At 40.9% G+C, this 24,615-nt stretch overlaps 1 protein-coding gene across 4 annotated transcripts in view; it reads left to right on the top strand.

Moving 5' to 3' along the window:
• Nucleotides 1-24,615, top strand: part of Ash1l (ASH1 like histone lysine methyltransferase) — a 147,546-nt gene that overhangs the window by 56,002 nt on the left and 66,929 nt on the right. For all 4 annotated transcript variants that reach the window (XM_087897354.1, XM_087897355.1, XM_087897353.1 and 1 more), the window contains exons 5-7: nucleotides 9,937-10,675; nucleotides 15,366-15,545; nucleotides 18,786-18,880. In XM_087897354.1, the coding sequence (XP_087753480.1) occupies nucleotides 9,937-10,675; nucleotides 15,366-15,545; nucleotides 18,786-18,880 (1,014 nt within the window). The remainder of the gene's footprint in view (nucleotides 1-9,936; nucleotides 10,676-15,365; nucleotides 15,546-18,785; nucleotides 18,881-24,615) is intronic.

The following is a 24,615-nucleotide window of genomic DNA, read 5'->3' as shown; positions in this document are numbered from 1 at the left end:
GTTGATATTAGTGCTTTCATAGCATTTATGCATCCCTGGGTTCTTTCCCCGACATTGCACTTTATGTAGAGCTTACCTAGGTTACATAAGACAATATCAAAAAAATAATAAGCGTATTTCATTCTTTTAGATAGATGACTCTTAAACATTAAGATGACAGTTCTCTAAACCGGTTTATATGTGTAATGTGGTCTTTATGAAATTCATTTGAAATGATGGGCAGATTCTGTAATGTATTTCCTTTTATTTTTAAAATCTAGAATGAGAAAGTTTTCAGAATTAACTTAAGGGGGTGGTAAGGCTTTTATCAACAGTACATTATGGCACATGTCTACAATATATATTTGTTGAGTTTTTGCGTATTATGTGTGTGTTTGCTCATGGTGCATACATGTCACATTGCAAATGTGGAGGTCAGAGAACAACTTTCCCAAATTGTTCTGTTCTTTGTCCTGTGGAACCCTAAGATTGAGCAGACTGAACACAGGTGTTCAGGCCTGGCCACAAGTGTATTTACCGCTGAGCCATCTCACAGGCACTAATTCTAAGATTTATACAGTGCCCAGCAGAGGTGGTGGCTCAGGCTTGTGTCTGCAGTACTTGGGAGGCTGAACCAAGGAGTTTCCCAAGATTTCAAAGCCAGCCTGAAATACAGAGACCTCATTTAGCATAAAAGGGAGTTGGGCAGTGGTGGCACCATGCCTTCAATTCTAGCACTTGGGAAACAGAGGCCAGCAGATCTCTGTGAGTTCAAGGCCAGCCTGGTCTACAGAGAGAGTTCTAGGACAGTCAAGAATACCTAAGGCTACATAAAGAAACCCTGTTTCGAAAAACAAAATAACAACAAAAACCATAAAAGCATTTAAGAGTATAGTGCCATTGTTAAAGCATTTTCCTCTCTTGTATGTTAGTAACACATAAACACACACACACACACCCAAAAAAATCCCATATGTAAAATACTAGCATAGTTTCATTCTTTCAAGAACAAAAGTTGAAGAAGCCAAATTGATGAGTTCCAGATTCAGTGCAAGACCCTGTTTTGTGGAGATTGAGGAAGACACCCAGCATTGAACTCTGCCTCCTTCAAGCATATACATGTATTGGCACCTGCATTTTTGTGTGCACCCGTTCACACATTTGTACATACAGCACACATACCTACACAAAGACAGTGTGATATTGGTAAAAGAATAGACAAACTTTTACTGTAGGCCTGAACAGCATCCTACCTAGTCTCAGAAGGTCAGTTAAATGATTAATAGAGAAAAGCAGTTGGGTGGTGGTGGCCCACGCCTTTAATCCCAGCACTCCAGGAGGCCGAGGCAGGCGGATCTCTGTGGGTTCGAGGCCAACCTGGTCTTCAAGAACTAGTTCCAGGACAGGCTGCAAAACTACAGAGAAACCCTGTCTCCAAAAACAACAACAAAAAAAAAAAAAAAGAAAGAAAAGAAAAGAAAAAAAAGATTAATAGAGAAAAGCAATATAGGGATATTTATCCTGTGCTCCTGTATTTAGGAGAGGTACAGAGAAGTCCGTTGACCTCCTACCTTTAAGTCTATCAGCGGAGTCCTAGCATGAGGTTTAAATGGATGAGCAATGTGCATCTGAAACAGTCCTGATGCTGGGCAGATGGCTCCGTGGTTAAGAATACTTGTTCTTACAGAGGACCTGAGTGTGATTCCCAGAACCCATGTGACATTTCACCATAACTGGAACGGTCAGAAGACACAGATACACACACACACACACACACACACACACACACACACACACACACGCAAAACACAGGCATAAAATAAATAAACCTTAAAAGAATATTTTTAAGTTGAACATGGTAGTGCATGCCTTTAATCCTAACAGCTCTGTAGGCCAAGCTGGTCTACATAGTTCCAGGACAGTCAGAGCTGAGCATAGTGAGACCTTGTCTCCAGCAAACAAACAAACAAAAAAAGGCCAGGTGGGGGTGGCACACCACTAATCCCAGCACTCCAGAGTCAGAGCTGTAGTCAGCCTGGTGTACAGAGGGAGTTCCAGGATAACCAGGGCTACAAGAAAGAAAGTAGTTCTTCGGGCTTCAGGCTTCAGCTAGTATCAGTATTGGTGAAACTTTCCTGAAGACAAGTTCCTCCTCTGGTTGACCAATGGCCCTAGCCATTTCCTTCCTTATATTAGATCTCTGTGAAGGAATACTGTTTCAGTTATCGTATAACCAAGGTAGCCAAATGGAAGAGCACAAGTTTCTTATCCTTTGTGATAATTTAAATGAGAATGAACCCCCACCACCACCACCGGGGCTCATCTACTTGAATATTTGATTTCCAGTGATTGGAACTATGGGGGAATGTGTTATAGCTGTGGAGTTCCAGAGATATTCTGATGTATCGGGAAGCCAGGCTATACGTAGATCCGCAATAGGACAGCTCTGGAGGGGTAGAGCTGCAATAGGACAGCTCAGCCCTGAAGGACAGGTGTCCTGACTAAGCCAGGAAGCCAGGCTACCTGAAGCTGGGATGCGGTGGGGAATAGTCTTCTCCTTGAGAGCCATACAACTGAGCTCTGCTCTGTTCCCTTAAGGGAAAACGTTCTGACAGAGCTGTCTGCTTCTTCTCTGGTCCAAGATGTTACTTCTTTTGCTAACACTGTGCTACAGGGGAAGCCCCTTCAAAAATGTAGCAATCTCTTCTGGCTCCAGCGAAAAGTTGTTAATTTTTTCTGCTATTCCTTGCTCAGCCCCCCTTAAGTAGCTACCTAGCAAGGTTCTTCTGTTCTCTTCCGCCTTGCTTAGTGCTCAATGATTGGTTGGTTTCCTGTTCCAGTTGTCCTTTTTACTCTACAGGAACTATTTGGTAAAGGGTAGGAACTGTATTCTTGTTGTAGGAAGTGTGTCACTGGGGTTGGACTTTTAGGTTTCAAAAGCCCACAACAGGCTCAGTCTCTTGTTCTCTGCCCCCATTTTGTGGATAAGATGTAAACTCTTAGCTACAGCTCCAGTTCCATTCCTGCCTGCCGCCATGCTCCCCACCATGATGGACTAACCCTCTGAAACTAAGCAAATCCCCAATTCAGTGCCTTCTTTTATAGGCTGCTTGGTCGTGGTGTTTCCTCACAGCAATGGAACAGTAGCTAAGATACCCCTTTAATCCTAACACTTGGGAAACAGAAGCAGCCAGATCTATGTGAGTTGAAGGCCAGCTAGGTCTTCATAGTGAAACTCTGTCTCTAAGAAAAGAATATCCGTTCCTGCCAGGACTATAAACATATAGTATGCTTTATTGAAACAAAAAGTCTGGAAATAAGGCTTTTGAGTTTGTGTTGTTGATAAATGTGTAGGTCTCCAAGCTTGATGATCTGAATCACAATAAATATATTTTTAAAAAATGTTTAAAGACCAGAAATAGTTACTCCTAATATACTTCCTTTAAAAATATTTTTATCATATTTATTTATTGTATGTGTTTTTGTCACAAGGGCACAGGATAGAGGTCAAAGGACAATTTATAGACATCAGTTATGCCTTTTTTTCTTGTTATTTTTATTTATTTATTTTCATATGGGTCCCAGGGATGGAACTCAGACCTGGCAACAAGTGCTTTTAACCACTGATCTGTCTGTATGACCTTATACATTGCCTTTTGGTTCATTTGTTTGTTGTTTTGAAGGGGTTGGTGAGATGTTTTTTCAGGCTGGCATAGAGTCATTGTGTAACCCAGCCTGGGCTAGAAATCAAAGAAATCCTGTCTCAGCCTCAGAAATTCTGGGGTTGCAGCCACCACTCGTGTGCTTTTAGTTCATTCTTCTCAAACATGATTCTAATGTTACAAAGACAGTCTTTTCAACAAAAATAGAAAACAGCAGATGACTTTATAGAGAGAGAGGACCATTGACTGTAGACCTATTTAGCTTGAAATATAGATTTCTGTGAACTTTCTAAAACCATAAAACTTGAGCACATAGGAGAAAAATCTTCATGACCTTGGAATAGACAGAGATTTCTAAGTCTGGCATGGGACTCAGTTTGTGATCCTAGCACTCTGGAGGCTGAGGTGAGAGGATCACTGTGCAGTTCATACCAACCTGGAGTACATGGAAAGCTCCAGTCTTTTGCATAGCATTATGACGTTAGCCTCTAATCCCAGGAGTGGGGAGTAGAGATGGGAGGGTCAGGAATTCAGGGCCAACCTCAACAATATAATGTTTTATTTTGAAGTTGGCCTTTACTACTTGAGTTCCTATTTCAACAAAGAAAAAAAAGTGGGGGAAGAAATAAGATAAAAGAAAGAATAAACGTTATTTTAGTGGGTCATGGATACGATCACACCGAAATTTCCGTGCTTGGGAGACTCTGTTTTCATTCCCTGCTACTCCAGAGGCTAACATGAACATGCCTATGCAAGACCTTAGGCTTAAGCCTCAGTAACTGGGGAAAAATAATGAAAGGAGTTATATTTCCTTTACCAAAAACAAACATTTTGTTGTTGGTTAGGGCTGTTACTATCAGTAAGGAGGTAGATGCTGGTGGTCAAGGCTAGTCTGGACTACTTGAAACCCTAAAAACAAGGAGCTTAATCTTAGGAAGCTGAGAGATGGCAAAAAAAATAAAATAAAATAAAATAAAATAAAATAAAATAAAATTGAGGGGGAGCGAGGCTGGTTGGCCAACAGAGAACCAAGTCACTCAGCAATCTGAAGGAAGAGGCAGATAAATCTGTGAGTTAAGGGACAGCTTGGGTTATAGAGCCTGTCTCAATTTAAGAAAAAGAAAAAGGCAGGCAGTGGTATTGCACACCTTTAATCCCAACACTTGAGGGGCAGTGGCAGGTGAATGAATCTCTGTGAGTTAAAGGCCATCCTGGTCTGCAGAGCAAGTTCCAGGACAGGCTCCAAAGCTACATAGAGAAACCCTGTCTTAAAAAAAGAAAAAGATTCTCATTTAAGCGAGGAAGTTAGGGAAGGGCAAGATAGTTCACTTATTAAAAGCACATGCCACCAAGCTTAAAAAATTAAATTGTGATCCTTGACCCCACATGCTAAAGAGAAAACCAGCTCCCATAACTTGTCCCTTGACCTTTCCATATATGAGGTATGCTACAAATGCTCTCCCCACACACAGCAAGTTCAATTTAATGTCCCATTTTTTTTATTTCTATACAGGCAGTGAGTGCCATCACTGCCTGACTAATCAGTTTCTTTGAAAGAAGCTACAAAAAAGGGACCAGAGAGATGGCTTAACAGGTAAGAACACTTGCTGTCTTAAAGAGTACATTGATTCTCTTCCCAGCATCCACATAGTTGTTTACAGCCATCAGCAACTCCAGTTACTCTGGATCCAGCCCCTGTCTTTTGTCCTCAAAAGGCCAAAATGTGTTTTGGCTGCGCTTAAATATATTTAGGCAAAAAAAAAAAACCTTAGGTGTAGAAGAGATTATTGATGGATTGATGATTAATGGTTAAGAACATTTTTGTAGCTATTCCAGTACTTCTTGCTCTTGAAGCCAGGTTCAGAGAACACACATGGTTGTTGACAAACATACATGAGTCCAGTTCCAGGGCATCTTCTGAACTACACATCAAACGCACACATGGTACACACTCATACATGCAGGTGCAACACATGAATGAATAAATCTGGGCCAGGTGGTGGGGCACATGCCTTTAATCCCAGCACTTAGGAGGCAGAGGCAGGTGGATCTTTGTGAGTTCGAGGCCAGCCTGGTCTACAGAGCAAGTTCCAGGACAGGCTCCAAAACTACAGAGAAACCCTGTCTCGAAAAACAAAACAGAAAAAGAATTGCAGATTTTATTTTAAAAATATTTGCCTACTTATATATTGTGTGTGTACATATGTGAGTGACTGTCAGAGGACAGCTCACAGGAGTCTAATTCCACCATGTGGTCCTCAGACTTAGCCGCACGTGTTCTCCATGCTCTGACCTGTCTTGCAGGCCCAAAACTGCAGGAGTTGTCAAGTATTGGGAGGGCATTTCTGGGAACAGAAGTGACAGAAGTTTGACAAAACATGCAACTTTTAGGACAAGATGGTAATTAGGTAGGAGGAATATATATATGTAACTACAGCTATTCTAAAGGGTTAACAAGCCCTCTGGCTGAACTTTTTGTCTTAGAGTTCCCCTGCAGATGACAACCAGTAGCAGCCTTGTACTAAGTTAAGGCCATAAAACATTGAGTTTAATTTTATACCCCCTGTATTAGTCAGGGATTCTCTAGAACAGAATCGATGAGGGAGGGGTTTATATATAAAGGGAATGTAGTAAAGAGGCTTGCAGGCTCTGATCCAGCTAGTCCAACAGTTACTGTCTACCAGTGGAAAGACCATATTTAGAGTACTGAAATGTGTTTCTGCTTTCAGTTGAGGAAGAATTGGGAATTAGAGATTTTTATTTTCCTCCAGAAGGAAGATTATATCAGTACTGATCAAGATATGGACTGGTTGTTGGTGACACCAGTTCTGGTTCTGCAAAGTAGTTGAAAGAAGTCCTCGTGATTTAGAGGGCAAGATGGATCTCAGATGATTCTCGTGCTCTGGGGTCTCTCACTTCATAAACAATTGCCCTTACGGGGCTTGGGGCATTGATGATTCTTCTGAGAATCCAGTGTTTTAAAGTAGTAACTTCTCTCTGCCTTCAGCTTTGAAAGGCAAAAAGATTAGAGATAGAATGGACAACCGTTCCTTTACAGATTAACCTGCCTGAGCTCAGGATTAGTCAGGTTAGCCAAAGTAAAAGACAGACACAGTGAAGGCAGAAGGCCTGACTTTTTGGCTGAAGATAGGAATCACTTCAAAGACAGATTCTAAGTGTCATGCAGTTTTATTGTTTGGCTGTAAACTTCCAGCTTTTTCCATTATATGAACTTCTGGAAAGGCAGAAATCAGTATTGAGAAGAAGCAGAAACAGTGGGTACCTCCTTGACCTGCTTCTGTGATGTTCTCAATGAAAGGGTACCTAAGGAACTTTTTAGGCTACTAGAAATGTTTTTGTTTTTCTGTGTTGGGCAGTAGCAAGGGTGTGTGTGTGTGTGTGTGTGTGTGTGTGTGTGTGTGTGTGTGTGTGTGTGTAGTTCTTCTTACAGTGTGGGTTCTAGGGTTACAGTTAGAAGCTACTCTTGACAGTCCTAAAAAACTTTTCTCCCCCACTAGCCCTTAATTTGCCAATTCAAGGCACAGTAGTGGAGTGCAGACAGCAGAAAAGGGAGATTTATTCAATATGGCCACATTGGAAAGAAACAGAGATCCAGTTATACATCTCATCCCTCCCCCACCTTGTTCATTTTTAGGATTTTAGCATCAAGTTTCTGGGATTGTTAGGAAAAATCCATTTCCTGATGAGATGGATGTTTCTGTAATTGCGAGTACTTAATTGGAAAATATTTGGGATTGGGTTTGGGAGGTGGTTCAGTGATTAAAAGCAATTATTGACCTTCTAAAAGACCTGATTCTTGATCCTAGCATTCCCTATTCTCCTCTGGTATCAGAAAACATCTCTACCCCTGTGATGTAGACACATAAATAAAAGTAAAGTCTTTAAAAAAGATTAATAACATGTTTTTCCCATGTTTGTTTTTGAATAGGGACTCAATCCAGATTGGACTCAAACTCACTGTGTAGCCAAAGTTATCTTCAACATCTGATCTTCCAACCTCTCCCACTCTCCCACATGCTGAATTTTCCCCCCAAACTTGATACATGATATTGTTACATACTAGGCAGACACTTTTTAAACTGAACCCCAACTCTAATACCATTTTCTTGATTTTTTTTTTTTTTTTTTTTGGTTTGGCGAGACAGGGTTTCTCTGTAGCTTTTTGGAGCCTGTCCTGGAACTAGCTCTTGTAGCCCAGGCTGGCCTTGAACTCACAGAGATCCATGTGCCTCTGCCCAGAGAGTGCTGGGATTACAGGCATGCGCCACCACCGCCCGGCTTCCATTTTCTTAATTTTAAAATGTGTGTGTGTGCACGCGTGCGTACACTCATGTATGCAGGCTACCATCAGAGGACAACTTTGAAATGTTGCATCTCTCCTTCCGCTCTGGGCCCTAGGGTTGAAACTCGGGTTATCAGCAAATGCTTTCTACTAAGCTATCTCGCCAGCACTGACTTTAATATGTTTGGATAGGGCTTTGCTGTACCTGCCTGCCTCAGTCCTACTCAGTGGCTCAGTCCATTAATTAATAAACTATGACCTGTGGGTAATAATAATAATAAATTATGAGTTTAGAGACTTAGTTACTTTCCTGTTGTTATCAATGCCTTAGAAGAAGAAACTTAAGGGATAAACCGTTTATTTTAGCTCTCAGTTGAAGCTACCGTTCATCTTTGTCAGGGCAACAGGAACTTGAAGCAGGTAGTCACATCACATCCACAGTCAGAAAATGAAGAGGGATAAATAAGAGCTGCTCTCGGTTCCCCTTCTCAAGGTCCCATTTAGAAGAAGGACACCACTCACTGTGGTGGATGGTCATCCACCTCATTAACTAAGTCACAATTGGGCTGAAGACATGACTCATCAGGTAGATCTAAACACACGCGACAGAAGCTTGACAGCTGCTTTCTTCCCTTCCAAATCCACAGCAAAATGGAAGGAAAACCTAAAACACAGTGTTGTCCTCTGACCTCCATACATGCACGATTCCACATATCTACCTCCAAACACGTGTACAAAGTACAAGCAGTAATTCTTTTTGAAAGATAATCTCTTACAGTCATGTTCAGAGCCCCATCTCGCAGGTAATTCTGTATTTTGTCAAGTTGAAATTAACACTGACCTAACCCCATCGCAACGCCACCCCTTATCAGCTTGACATTCAAGCACACCACTTTTAAGTGTGACCTTCCATCCCTTGTCCTCCTACTCTGAGGTTGTGAAGTGCATTCAGTTCAGCCCTTAGGGTCATCCTTAGTCATGGAGGTGGAGAAATGATTCAGTCATTCAGCACACTCTAGGAAAGGATTTGTATTTGGTTCCAAATACAAATAATATGGATAGCCCATGAGAAACAGCATATGAGAGTGGACCCCACCCACCCCACCCCCACAAGTACAGATTTGGATCCACATGAACACACATACAAAAACCCCACAGGCATGGCATCTCACACCTTTAATTCTAGAATGTAGAAGGCTAAGGAAGGATGATAATCTTATCTAATGAGGTCCCGGCCAGCCTGGGCTATGGTGTAACACCCTGCTTGAAAAATTAGGAAGAAAGAAGGGAAGGAACCCATCTTGCTCAGGATTTAGCTGAGTGGTAAACAACTTGCCTGATATGGGCAAGTCTATGGGTTAGACCCCATCACTCAGACAAGTTTAGCTCTTTATCCAGTCTTTAACTGTATAGCCTTTATCTTTTGTTAGTATAGAAAGTTACTTAGCCAGGCATGGTGAGGGACACACCTGTAATTACAGCACTTTGGGAGACAGAGACTGAGGATTAGGAAGAATCTCAAATGTAGTAGATTCAAGGCCATCCTGAGCTACAGAAGACCTGTCTTAAACAAAATAAAAGGGGCTGAGAGATGGCTTAGTTAAAAATACTGTTGTCCAGAATAGCTGGGTTCACTTCCCAGCACCCATATCCAGCAGCTCACTAACTTCAGGGTATCTGACTCTCTTTTCTGGTCTCTGTGGGCACCTTTGTGCACATGCCATACACATACATATACATAAATTAAAAATAAAATTTAATGAAAAAGAAGCTGGTTGATAACCTATAATTCTAGCACTCAGAAGGAAGAGGCAGGAAGGATTGATCACCACAGCTTCAAGACCAGCCTGGTTTGCCCGGTGCATTCTGAACCAGCGAAGGCTTTGTAGCACAGCCTTATCTCAAAAAGGCGAAGAAAAAAATAGAGACAGAGCAATTTAGATAATTCAGTGATCAATTTTTTGTCTGTGTGTGCTGTGTTGTCTCTTTTAGTGAATGGAATTCCCTCCAGAAGTCCCAGATTGGTTGCGTCTGTGGATGACTCTGTAGACAGTCTGTTGCAGCGGATAGTACAACATGATGAGCAAGAGTCCGTGGAGAAAAATACCGATGCCGCAATTGCAACTGTGTCTGTACCTCCTTCCTCCAGTCCAGGCCACAGCTATAGCAAAGAGCGAGCCCTAGGTAAATCAGATAGTCTTCTAGTATCTGCAGTCCCAGGTGACTCTTGTAATAATGATGTTCCACTCCTTTCTGAAAAGTTAGCAAGCCGATGTTCTCCCCATCATATCAAGAGAAGTGTAGTTGAAGCTATGCAGCGCCAAGCTCGGAAAATGTGCAATTATGACAAAATCTTGGCCACCAAGAAAAACCTGGACCACGTCAATAAAATTTTAAAAGCCAAAAAACTTCAAAGGCAGGCCAGGACAGGGAACAATTTTGTGAAACGCAGACCAGGTCGACCTCGGAAATGTCCCCTCCAAGCCGTGGTATCAATGCAAGCATTCCAGGCTGCCCAGTTGGTCAACCCAGACTTGAATGAAGGTGAAGAAGTAGCACTGCGCCTAAGTCCAGACACAGTTACTGATGTTATCGAGGCTGTGGTTCAGAGTGTGAATCTTAATTCAGAACATAAGAAGGGGTTGAAGAGGAAAAATTGGCTGTTAGAAGAACAAACTAGGAAAAAGCAGAAGACAATACCAGAGGAAGAAGAACAAGAAAACAATAAAAGGTAATTTCTTTCTTAAGATAATGTGGTCTAAATAACAGCACTCTAACTTCTTTATTTTCTTGTTTATTTGTCTTCTATATGTGTGTATGCATACGATGGCAGGTGTAGGGGAACCCCAAGAACAGTCTGTGAGATCTCTTCCACTACGTGGGTCCCAGACATCAAACTTGGCTCATTGGGCTTAGCAGTTGGCATCTTCATTGATGAGCTAATTCTCCAAGACGAGCTTAAGTGTCTCCAAAGTGTACTACATTTATGTAACTGAATCTTTCTTTCTTTTCTTTTCCTTCTTTCTTTCTTTCTTCTTTTTTTTTTGTTTTTTTTTGGGGTTTTTTTTTTTTTTTGTTTTTTGAGACGTGATTTCTCTGTGTATCTCTGACTGTCCTGGAACTTGCTTTGTAGCTTTGATTTGAGGCTGGCCTCAATCACCGAGATTCACCTGCCTCTGCCCCCTAACTGCTGAGATTAAAGGTGTGCACAACAGCCTGGCTTCATAACTGAATCTGTAGGCTGTTTTCTTTTTTTGTTCGTTTGCTTGTTTTGTAGATGAGACTGGCCTTAAACTCACAGAGGTCAGTCTGGTCCTGCCTCCTGAGTGTTGGGATTAAAGGCGTGTGCCACCACGCCCAGCCAATGATTCCAGGTTGAAGAACAATCTGGAGTTTTAAGGTCAATCAGAGCTATACTAATATTGATTTTTTTTTTTATTTGTTGAGGTTTGTTTTGTTATCGAGTATGTGGTCAATTTTTTTGTTGTTGTTGTTTGTTTTTCGAGACAGGGTTTCTCTAGTTTTGAAGCCTGTCCTGGAACTAGCTGTTGTAGACCAGGCTGGCCCCAAACTCACAGAGATCTGCCTGCTTCTGCCTCCCGAGTGCTGGGATTAAATGCGTGTGCCACCACTGCCCAGCTATGTGGTCAATTTTTGAGAAGGTTCCATGAGGTGCTAAGAAGGTATATTCTTTTCTGTTTGGATGGAATATTCTATATAGATGTCTGTTAAGTCCATTTGAGTCATAACATCTGTTAGTTCTCTTATTTCTCTGTTCATTTTTTGTCTGATTGACCTGTCTAGTGTTGAGAGGGGAGTGTTGAAGTCTCCCACTATTAGTGTGTGGGATTTAATGTATGATTTAAGCTTTAGAAGTGTTTCTTTCACATATGAGGGTGCCCTTGTATTTGGGGCATAGATGTTCAGTATTGAAAATTCCTCTTGATGGATTTTTCTTGTGACTAATATGAAATGTCCTTCTTTGTCTCTTTTGACTGAAGTCTATTTTGTTAGATATTAGGATAGCTACACCTGCTTGTTTCTTAGGTCCATTCGATTGGTATATTTTTTTCCCAACTTTTTACTCTGAGACAGTGTCTGTCTTTGAGGTTGACATATATTTCTTGTATGCAGAAGAGGGATGGATTCTGTTTTTGTATCCAGTCTGTTAGCCTGTGCCTTTTTTTAGATGAGTTGAGTCCATTTACATTAAGGGATATTAATGACCAGGGGTTGCTATCTCCTGTTAATTCAGTTTTCATCGTTGGTGATGTTAATTTGTGTATTTTTTTCTTCTTTGAGACTTACTGTAATGAGATCATCAATTGTCTGTGTTTTTGTTTGTGTAGCCATCTTCCTTGGTTTGGAGTTTTCCTTCTAGTATTTTGTGTGGGGCTGGGTTTATGGCTAGGTATTGGTGAAATCTAGATTTGTCATGGAATATCTTGTTTTGTCCTTCTATGATCTTTTCCTCAATTTCTTTAAGGGAATTTCTCTTTTCATGTTTAAGAATTTCAAACATTCTCTTGAAGTTATTTTTTAGGTCATTTTCTTCTGGTTCATCCATTTTTTGGTTGTTCAGGTCTTGCTGTTGTAGGGTCTTTAGGTTTTACTGGTGTTGTGTTTCTCTTTGTGGTATAGCATGTGATCTTACCTTTTCTACTCATCTTTTCCTCTAATAGGTGTGGTTGGGGCTGTCTGAGATTCTGTTGAATAATGTTCTAGGTGCCAGTGAGTCCAAAGCTCAGATGGTTGCTCCTCGTGGTACAGTCAGTGTCACAGTTCTAGTTACCCTGTTGATTACTCCTGTTCCTGGAGGTGCTTTGGTCTGCTCCCTTGGAGTTTGCTGTTTCGGGTGTACTTTGGCCTAGGCTGCTGGCTTTGATTTGTTTCTGTAAATCCTGGTCTGGATCTCCTCCTGCAGAAGTCCCTGGGTTAGAGTTGGACCTGGAAAGGTTTCTGGCTCCGGTCTACTGCCTCGGAGGTCCCATGCTTGGGTGCAACCAAACCCCCACAGAGGACCTGCTTACTTCCGCAGAGGCCCCAGACTCGAGCTCAGACCCGCAGGGGTTTCAGGTTCCTGCCTATTCCCCTTGATGTTCCAGACCAATGCCGGAACCCACAGAGGACCTGGCTCAGGCCTACTCTTTCTAAGGTCCTGGACTTGTGCCTGGCCCCGCCGAGATCTTTGGTTTCTGCCTCTTTTCTCGGAGGACCCAGGTTAACTCGCGCCCAGACTGACAGAGGTCCTGGCTCCAGCCTAGTTCCTGGGAGGTACTAGACTCTTGCCCAGACCCACCAGGGTTTTGGCTTAGGTCTACTTCCTTGAAGTCTCTGGCTATGGCTCACTTGCTCAGTGTTTACTCCCTTGTACCTGTTCTGGTGGAGATCGTTGACTCTGGATCTAGTTGCTGGCTCAATCCTGATCCACCCATTTCCCAGGACTGGGTTTGCTTCTTGCTTCTGCTCCTGGTGGAGCTTGTTCTCTCTGTGTCCTAGGTAGCTGCTTCAGTCCCACTCCTGTTCCGGTGGAGATCGCAGATTCCAGTCAGGTCGTTGGATCAATCCTGGTCTGCCAGTGTCCCAGGAGTGGGTTGGCTCCCAGGACTGGATTTGCTCCTGGCTTCTAACCTTGAAATTCTTATATCCTGCTTCCTCTCACTGTCTTGTTTTCTTCATTGATGACTTTCAGTACATTTATTATCGTTTGCTTTGTTTTGAGTTGATCTTCCGCATGGTAACTTAGATTCATATAACTTCAAGTTTATACTTTTATCAAATTTAAAGAGATTTTATCCATAGCTATTTAAATGTTGTAACACATTGAACTACAACCTAGTTATAGTTCCAAGCTGGTTTTTTGTTTGTTTGATTGTTTGTTTTAAATTGGTCTTCTAAAAGAGCAAGATGTACTCTTAACTACTGAGCTGTTGCTCTAGTCCTTTGAGCCTAGGATGGCCTTGAACTTGTGATCCTTCTCTTCTGTGTACCCTACTGGTGTGTATCACAGCCAGTAGATTTGTTTAATATATAATGTTTGAGGACCAAAGAGGTAGATATGAATGTGTGTGTGTGTGGTGTTAATTTTTTTTGTTTGTTTGTTTTTTGAGACAAGGTTTCTCTGTGACTTTGGAGCCTGTCCTGGAACTAGCTCTTGTAGATAGATCAGGCTGGCCTCGAACTCACAGAGATCTGCCTGCCTCTGCCTCTCCAGTGCTGGGATTATAGGCATACACCAGCACCGCCTGGCTGTGGTGTTAATTTTTAGGAAAGTTCTCAGTAAATTGTCCAAATAGGCATTGAACTTGACTTTACTCAGCCTCCGCCTAGGTAGTAGTTTTGTTTATAGACTTGTACTGCCATCAGGTTTACTTTGAAAATTTTTGTTGTTTGGTTAGATACAGTCATACCCTGTATGATAGGCTAATTTCACATGGATGTCTTTCTTCATTAGCGTCTAGGATCTGGGATTACAGCTGTGAGACTCATTGCTAAGAATGACTTTGCACTTATATTTCTGCATCGACTCCTTTTTTGTTTTAGTGAATTTATTTGTCTTTATTTTATGTGCATTGTTGTTTTGCCTGCATGTGTGTCTGTGTGTAGCTATCAGATCCCCTGGAGCTGGAGTTACAGACAGTTGTGAATTACTATGTGGGTGCTTCAACTTGAAGCCAGGTCCTCTGAAAGAGCAATTCTTAACTGCTAATTCATCTCTCTTAGCCTTCTGGCTCAACTTCTTAAGCAGTAGGATTAAAAGCACTAACCAGTGCATCTATGTGTCTTGGTGTTTCTTTTTGTTTTTGTTTGTTTACCCCCACCCTCCAAGACAGGGTTCCATTGTGTAGCCCTGGCTGTCCTGGCATTTGCACTGTAGACCAGACTGGTCTCAAACTCAAATCTGCCTGCTTCTGCCTCCTGAGTGCTGGGTTTTAAATGTGTGAGCCATCCACCCAACTTGTTTTATTTATTTATTTAGGTTTTAGTTTTTAGTTTTTCAAGGTAGGGTTTCTCTGTAGCTTTGGAGCCTGTCCTGGTACTAGCTCTTGTAAACCAGGCTGGCCTTGAACTCACAGAGATCCACCTGCCTCCTGAGTGCTTTTTTTTCTTTTTTAAGACAGGGTCTTACTGTGTAGCTTTGGCTAGCCTAGAACTCTGTAGTATAGACCAAGCTGTCCACCAGCTCATAGAACGGTGATTGCCTCTGGCATTAAAATGGGTATCAACATGCCTGATGCATGGCTGTACAGTCAGTGCATGAGAATAGGAGCCACAAGAATCAGGATCTTAAGATCATTCTTTATTGTCTACATAGCAGGTTCAAGACTAAGACTCTGCCTCAAAAATTACAACAAATATACATATGTATGTGAGTGTATAATTATTTTTCACAATAACATCTTCAAATTATTTTTTTCTAGCTTTATAGAAACACCAGCTGAAATTCCCATTCCTCTTGAAACCCCCATCGAACCTTCTGAACCTGAAAGTACCTTGCAGCCTGTGCTGGCTCTCATCCCACGAGAAAAGAAGGCCCCACGTCCTCCAAAGAAAAAGTACCAGAGAGCTGGGCTGTATTCTGATGTTTACAAAACCACAGAGTAAGTAGTAGCGACTGAAAGCTTATATCTTCTTATTCCTATTATCCACAATAGCTTTACAATTTTTACTTCTACATTTGTGTAATCCAGTCTTCTCTCTGCCACCACAGGCTGGGTGGCAGGCACCTTTAACCACTGTGCCTGAACAAAATATTTTTTTCACTACCAAAACCCAGTATATTATAGCATTATATATGTGTGATGTGTATTGTATATGTACCAGTCTCTCAAGTACCTGAGTACTCACTGGACTGTTGATGCTACACTGTGTTACTGATTATAATTATCATCCCTGATGTTTAGCCTCTCTCTTCTACTTCCATTCTGTCGGTTGGAGTCTAATTATGCCTTTTGTTGTTTAAAAATAAAAATGAAAGCTAGGTGTGGTGGTATACACCTGAAATGCCAGCACTCTGGAAGCAGAGGCAGGAGGATTAAGGCAGAGACAGAAGGATCTCTGTGAGTTCAAGGCCGGCCCGGTCTACAAGAGCTAGTTCCAGGACAGGCTCTACAACTACAGCGAAACCCTGTCTTGAAAACCAAAGAAAATAAAAATAAAAAATTAATTAATCAATTAAAACCCCAAAATGAAGCTAAATAGTATTTTCTGCATAAATAAATGTATTTTGAATTTCATAGATTAAATTTTCAGATGAATAGTTTGATGAATTTTATAGTTCCTTGATACAACTTGATAAGTACTCTTATCAAGTTACTTTATTGACACAGTCTAAAATTGTGTAGAGAGAGCATACTAGCCCACCAGCGGTGGCTGAGGTCACTGGTGTTTATTGTAATTAGAAAATTTTGGGCTGGATATGTAGATCGTTTATGCTGAAAATTTTAAGTCTGGTTTCTAGTGCCTCCTAACCTTTGTCTGTTACCCAGCACTGCAGGAGGGTGCTGAGGAGGGAGGAAGAGATGTTAAAAGCCACCTTACCACATAGAGAATTTTAGATCAGCATGAGACCCTGTCTTTTAGGGACACGGGGTGTGGTGTGGTTTTTTGTTTGTTTGTTTGTTTTGAGGTTTGTTTTTTTTTTTTTTTTGCTTTTTTAAATTCTTTTCTTTTTATTGATATTTATTGAGCTCTACATTTTTTTCTGCTCCCCTCCCACCTTTAATCCTCCCCCAAGGCCCCATTCTCCTCATTTATTCAGGAGATCTTGTCTTTTTCTACTTTCTACTTCCCATGTAGATTAGATCTCTTAGTGTCCGCATTGTTGTCTAAATTCTCTGGAATTGTGGTTTGTAGGCTGGCTTTCTTTGCTTTATGTTTAAAAACCACCTATGAGTGAGTACATGTGATAATTGTCTTTCTGTGTCTGGGTTACCTCACTCAAAATAATGTTTTCTAGCTTCATCCATTTTCCTGCAAAATTCAAGCTGTCGTTATCTTTTTCTGCTGTGTAGTACTCCATTGTGTAAATGGACTACATTTTCCTTGTCCATTCTTCGATCGAGGGGCGTTTAGGTTGTTTCCAGGTTCTGACTATGACAAACAAGCCTGCTGTGAACATAATTGAGCGGGGTGTGGATTTTTAACATCAAGGAAATATTCATGGTTTAAAGTTAAAAACTAGTTTTATGTCAAAGTGCTGGAATTAAAGGCATAAGCTGTGACATCTGGCCTTAATTCAGTTTTTTACTTAAAAATGTAAACAACAACAAAAATCTGAAACAGTCCCTAGCCAGCCAAGTAGTTCAGGGTGTACTTTTAAAGTTTTCTTTCATCCTATCACTTGAGAGGCATGCAGGTGGATATCTGTGAATTTGAAGCTAGCTTACATAGCAAGGTCCTAGCCAGCTAGAACTACCATATACAGTGAGACCCTGTCTCAAAAATTAAAATAAAAATGGCCATGAGGCTCTGAACATAGCAGAAAAGTTTAAAACTGAAAGAAGATTCAATTTAAGAGCCCCAGTCCTTAGGGTGTTGTGTGCTTGTAGAGTTTCCAGCACAGGCCTGCTCTTCACACTCAGGACCCTGTTTTACCCAAGAATACTTTATCTGACCCAGGTATGTACACATGTAAAATAGGTGTATGTCAGAGAGGGGTAGTGAACCCCCAAACTGGACTGCTCTGTGCGTATAAGGACAGTTTACTGGGGATCAAAATGCTAAGGTTATCTCTGGGGGCAAAGAACAGCAACTTGTGGGAAAGTGTTTTCTGTGATAGCAGGGTGTAGGCTGTTTGAATTAGCTGGTAAACAGTCCTGCCTTATGAGAATCCTGAGGGATGGGCTTCTGTTAGCAATATTGTCACCATCACTGCTACTTTAGGGACCCACTTTTTTACCAAACAATATAAAACCGCAACATATACTGATAATAAATCATAAATTCATTTAAAAATTATCTTTAATGGCTAGAGAGATGGCTTAGTGGTTAAGAGCACTTGCTGATCTTGGAGAGGACCCGAGTTTAGTTCCCAACACCCACATAGTGTTTCAGAGGATCCATTGCCCTTTTCTGGCCTCTACAAGAACCAGGCATTTGTGTGACACCCATACTCATGCAAACAAAACACACATAAAATGAATAAATCCTTTTGTTTTGTTATGTTTTGTATGATGTGTCTGCATCAGTATAAGTGACTTTGCGTATTTGTGGAAGACAGCGAACAGCTCTGAGCTGTGAGTTCTCTCCTCCCATCATAAGCTCCAGGGGTCAGGGCTGCAGACCATCGTACGTGGACAGCCAGGGCTGTTGTTAAATGAATAAAAGAAAATTAAATTTAATTTTTTGTAAAATTGTTAGAGAATGTTAAAGAACCTCTTTTTAAAGGGAATTTCCAGAATTTAAGGTTTTTTTTTTATTTATGTACATATTTATAGGTGCTCAAAGGTACATGGGAGGACCTGCAGAGGACAGAGGTGGCCGGGTCCTTACCAGTTGCAGACACAGGTCCTCTCTAAGGAGCAGGCAATGCTGTTAACTGCTGAACCATTTCTCTAACCCCAGGGTTTTTTTTTTTTTTAAGTACATTATTAGATTACTTTTTTCTTTCTGTTTATTTATTGAAAAGGGGCCGGCATACATGCATGTTGAAGACAAAAGATAGTGTTCAGAAGTTAATTCTCCTTTAACAATATAGTTTCCAGGGCTCTAACTCAGGTTGTCAGTCTTGGTGGGAAATGCCTTTATACATTGAATCATCTTTTCAGATATAATTTATTTTCATTTGACCTCAGGAAGAAATTTAATTGCCTTTGTTTCTTACTCTTTTTTCATCACAGCCCAAAGAGCCGATTAATCCAATTAAAGAAAGAGAAGCTGGAGTACACCCCGGGAGAGCATGAGCACGGACTGTTCCCAGCGCCCATCCACGTTGGTGAGTACCGCGTCCACATCAGTTCTTGTGTTCCCAGCCCCCATCCACGTCGGTGAGTACCGCGTCCACATCAGTTCTTGGTAAGAGTCAACTATGTATGATGAATTTAGGGGATGCGCTTCTGTTCTTAGTTCTACTGGGTTCAAGTTCTTTACCATTTATTTACAAGACATTCCCAATAATTGTCACCAAGATGTGGGACTGTAGCTCAGTTGATAAGAGTGTATGCCTAACAGGAATAAAGCCTGAATTGGTTCCCCAGTAAGTATTTCATGAACCAGGAGCATGAACTAGGCAGAGAAGATGCATGTAACTTTGTCACTCAAGGTGAAAGCAGGAAGATCAGAAGCTCAAGGACATCCTCAGCTACACAGTGAGTTAGAGAGCAGCCTGGAATACACGAAGCTCTGCATGGAAAGTGGAAGGAAGGAGGGAGGGAGAGAAAATATACTCTACCATTGATCTGTTCATCTGCCCTGCTTTTCTTGTTTTATGTTGGAATTAGCCAAGCAATGGGCATTATTCTTTTTCTTCCATCGGTCAGTTGAGTCTTCATTCTGTCAAGTTGAAAATTAACACTAATGTCATAACTCTACCACTTGTCCACTTGACACCTGTATATACATTCCTTAACCTTTGTCCATAAGCTCATTGCCATATTATAATGTAAAGTACATTCGGTCCATTTTAGAAGTCTGCAAAGGGTTCAGAATTGTAACACATTAAGCCAGTTTTTAGTTGGACATTGGTGGTGCACACCTTTAATCTCAGCACTCTGGAGGCAGAGGTAGGTATATTTTGGAGTTTGAAGCTGGCCTGGTCATACATGGTGAGTTTTAGGACAGCTGGGTCAACACAGAGAAACCCTATCTCAAAAAAGTAAAAGTGAGTTTCTAGCCAGGTGTGATAACACATAACCTTTAATCCCAGCATTTGGAAAGAAGAAGCAAAATGAGTCTCTGTGAGACCAAGACTATCTATTGCTACACAGTAAGACTTCATTTCAAAAAATAAAAAGTCAGTTTCCAATAAAATTTAAAAAAATACATAGACCCTGGTGGGGTGGGACCGAATCTGGTGAGATGGCTCAACTACTAAAAGCACCTGTTTCCAATTCTCAGGACCTGCTGTGGGGGAGCCTCTGCCTTCCACAGATGCGCTGTGGTATGTACTCACAAACATATACCGAGAAGGGAGATCTACAGGGTTTCTCCGTGCGGTAGCCCTAGCTGTCCTGGAACTAGCTCTGTAGACCCAGCTGGCCTTAAACTCTGCTTCTGCCTCCCAAGTGCTGGCATTAAAAGTGTGTATCACCACCGCCCGGCAGGGGAGGGAGATCTTAATAAAAATAAAAATTTTCAGTATGAGTAGTTGCTGGTGTTTGTCAGCTTAGTGATATTATCGTAGTCCTGGTGGGATCATCCTTGTGGGGGCCCCCGCCATCCTCCTTTTGGAGGCTTCAGAGGTCACTGTTTGGCATGGTCTTGGTTCACTGCAGAAAACTTAAGCATTTTAAATGTCATGTGCAGCAGATCTCAAAGAGATTAAAGGACCATACTTCGTTACATACATCCAGAATACAAAAATTTAATTTCTAGTTACCTGATAGAGGCTCAAACCTGAAGTCAGCTACAGGAAGCTAGATGAAGCCTTTTTCTAGAATTAGTACTTTATATAACCGCTAATATCATGACAAAAGTGTTACACACACACACACATATATATAAGAGTCAGAATATAAGGATTTTGTGATTAGTGACAATAAATTAATTTTTGTTTTTCTTCTGTCCCCTATTAGGTGGCTCTTCTGACTCGAAACCAAGATTTTACGTTTTATTTTAATAAGCAAGCATGCTTGGTTTTAGAGAAGGAGAGTCACATTCCAACTCCAAAGTCAGTGTTAATATCAGTTATACTGGAACTACAGAAAGCATTTGCATTATAAGTCTATAGAGAAAAGCAGAAACTAATATTTGGGAAGGTTTATGAAATTTTATCCTTTGGAAATGTGAAATACCAATAGGCTAATTTACTCTTTTTCTATTTTTTGAGGGGTGGGTGATTTGTCCTTTCCCCCCACCCCACCCTGACATTTCATTGGTCTAGTGGTCTTCAAACTCCTTAGCTGGATTCCTTCATTCTCCTGAAAAGACAAAAAACATATCCGTTCCCCAATCCCCGATTTTGGGGAAGTTCCCTGTTGACAATTTATATCTGATCAAATGAAAAGTATTTGTTAATTTTATAGATTAGATTGAATGGCCATATTGTTTTATGAACCAGCATCTCTTCTAATTAAGAGGTCTCTCTTGTTCACATTGAATCTTTATCAGTTTTGGTGGTGTCCATATCTTTTTTCCTCCTATGAAAACAACCAACATAACATATATCCTGGTTTTCATTCTGAGGTCTGCACATCTTTAAATTAGACAAGCTGATTAATTCCATAGTTTTTTCTATTATCATTGGATAATAGATGTGATAATTATGTCCTTCTGCAGTTGTTGTTTCTTTCTCGTTAGCATTTAGAATATTCAAAGTTAATAAGTCATTATGCAGTCTATTTCTGGGTGTCTTTATTTAGAGTTCAATTTGGTCTTTCTGTAACTTCCTGCCCTGTAGGATTGTGTGATATACCTTTAATGTGCTTTGTATGTAATAAGCAAGAAAAAAAAGACTTTTATTTTACTAGAGATTATGTTGGAGCATTGTCACTCTTAATTGATTACCATAACTTCTAGGAAATGTATGATTACCAAATCAGCCTTTTCCAAACTCAAAGCAGTTGCCCATTGAAAACCTGAATAGGTATCAATGGTATGGTGTGCATATTTTAATTTTCCAAATTAACCAAATGGAACACATCCATTTGCCAGATTTCATTCCTTTGAGTACCCTTTGGGTTGCTTCCTGCAGGTAGTGGAGTTTGATTGTATAAAAAATAACTAGGGAGAGGCGGGGCAGGTCGCAGGCAGCTCGGCGGACATGCCACCTCACCCGAGGCCCCCCTCCATGCCTCTTTCCACCACCTCCTTGCCTCCTTGCTTTCCCTGGTCAGAGAGGGCCAGAGCGAGAAGATGGTGAAGACATACGATTATTTTTTCAAACTGCTGCTCATCGGTGACTCCAGCATCAGCAAAAACCTGCCTCCTGTTCCGGTTCTCTGAGGACGCCTTCAACACCACCTTCATCTCCACCATTGGGATTAATTTTAAAATCAGAACTATAGAACTCGATGGAAAGAAGATTAAACCTCAGATATGGGACACAGCGGGTCAAGAAACATTCTGAACAATTACAGCAGCGTACTATAGAGGAGCCATGGGAGTTATGCTGGTCTATGACATCACCAATGAAAAATCCTTTGACAATATTAAAAACTGGACGAGAAGCACTAAAGAGCATGCCTCTTCAGATGTTGAAAGAATGATCCTGGGGACTGGAGAGATGGCTAAGAGGTTAAGAGCACTGAGTTCAATTCCCAGCAACTGCATGGTGGCTCACAACCATCTATAATGAGATCTGGTGCCCTCTTCTGACTTGCAGGCTGAACACTGTGTACATAATAAATAAATCTTTAAAAAAAAAAAAAGATCCTGGTTAACAAATGTGATATGAATGACAAAAGACAAGTGTCAAAAGAAAGGAGGGGAGAAGTTAGCAATTGACTATGGTTTTAAATTTTTGGAGTCGTGCAAAATCCAGCATAAATGTAAAAGAGGCATTTTTTTACGCTTGAATGGGATATAATGACAAAACGCAACAGAAAAACGAATGACAACAATTCATCAGGAGCAGGTGGGCCAGTGAAAATAACAGAAAATCGGTCTAAGAAGACAAGTTTTTTTCCGTTGTTTATTGCTTTGATGAACTCTTCATTTCTGAGAGACTGCAGCATACCTAGAGGGCCCTTCCCTGCTTCTCTGAAAGCACAGGTTTCCCAGCCTCAGAGTCACCTCGCCCGACTGCTGCGGAGAGCACCATGGAACTCTAGACCTCCCAACACAGAACACCAAGTGGATTCCAGCCTCATGGCCTAGCAAAAGAGCAGCCTCCTTTCTTCACACAGGGAGGCCATGATGTTGAGACACACGCAGGACCTCACTGGTTTTTCCTTCTTTTACTGCCTGTCCTGGAAGCTGCTGTCTTTCTTTGCACATGAGTGTCAGTCTTTCTGTGGTACAGCATAATCTTAGACTCCTAACTGAGCACTTCAGTGGCATGAAGTTCTAGACTTATATATTTGGGGATATTTAAAGATAGCAGAATATTAAACAGAGGTTGATATACTAAAATTAAAGGATGGTGGCCTGGATTATATGGCCAAAAGTTCTTCTGTTGGTAGCATTTATTAAAGGGCTTTGATTTGCAGTGTTCTTTAAAATCATTAAATTCTGATTTTTTTGTTTGTTTGTTTGTTTTTGTTTTTGTTTTTACTGGGTTTCTCTGTAGCTTTGGAGCCTGTCCTGGAACTAGCTCTTGTAGACTATGCTGGTCTCGAACTCACAAAGATCCACCTGTCTCTGCCTCCTAAGTGCTGGGTTTAAAGGCGTGCGCCACCACCGCCCGGCTTGATTAACTTTTAAAATTCATAAAAATGCCCATCTATTCACAAAGACCACATCATTTTCATCTTTTTAGGTGGTTATCAATTTCGCTCATCCCTGAGTTGCTGTATTCTTTTTAAGTTGACTGCCTCCTCTCTGGAAACAGCATGTAGAAAGCACTCTAGTCTCACTGTTTCTATTTTCTTTTTCTTTTCTTTTCCTTTTTTTTTTTCCTTTTTTTTTTTCTTTTTTTGAGACAGGGTTTCTCTGTGTTGCTTTGGAGCCAGTCCTGGAACTCGGTTTTATAGAACAGGCTGGCTGTACATTAAGACCTGGAAGTGGAAATGGACATGGATATTTGGTTACACAGGGACTTCTGCTTGCAGCAGTATTAGTGGATCAGTGGCTCTACTTTATTATCATTGTGCTATTTTTGGACAATATTTGGACTCAAAAGTTTCAAAGAGAGTCTGAGGTTATCAGACACTAAAGTGTGCTGTAACTGAGTAGCATGGAAATCATTTAGTTGTACAATGTTTCACTGGGAACCTGTTCTAGCTTCTTTCTTCAGATGATGCTGAAGTGATCTCCCTGCACACTGGTCAGGGAATCCACAGGGCTTCTTACTGCATGTGGACATTTTATGCAGTCTTTGTTATAAATTTCCTTTGAAGGACTGTTGGTTTTTTTTTTAATACCTCATTTAGCTAACTAGTATTCTAACATTTGAATACCTGGAAGAAAAACAGTGAACCAGCCTCTAAGCATTCAACAAAATTTAGACAGCCTGTTTTATCTTGTTTTGAACTGAAGACATCCTTGGAAAAGAGAAATTGGCACCTTAGTTTCAAATAAAGCATGCATGTCAATATCCAGTAGCATACAAAAAAATGTTACGGCCCTGACTGTCATTGAATTTAGTTGTGCAGTATACAATGAGTTGTTCCAAGTAAGAAATTACCACTGTCCCAAATTCTGAGAATCTCTGTTAGGGCTTATGAAGTATCTTCCTCTGAGCAGTAGAACACCAAATTAGCAGACTTTCTCTTCAAGCTTATGACTTAGATGCTTTTATAAATAAATCTTAATCTTTAAAGATGAGATTCTAAGCCTAGAATTTTAAAACCGCATTTCATTATATTGGTTTATTGATCTCAAAATTTCTACAATTCAGTTTTTTAGACTTAA

The sequence above is a fragment of the Myodes glareolus genome, chromosome 17 (assembly GCF_982192425.1).
Source record: "Myodes glareolus chromosome 17, mMyoGla1.1, whole genome shotgun sequence".
NCBI classification, from domain to species: Eukaryota; Metazoa; Chordata; class Mammalia; order Rodentia; family Cricetidae; genus Myodes; species Myodes glareolus.
This window is presented reverse-complemented; position numbering and strand designations above follow the sequence as displayed.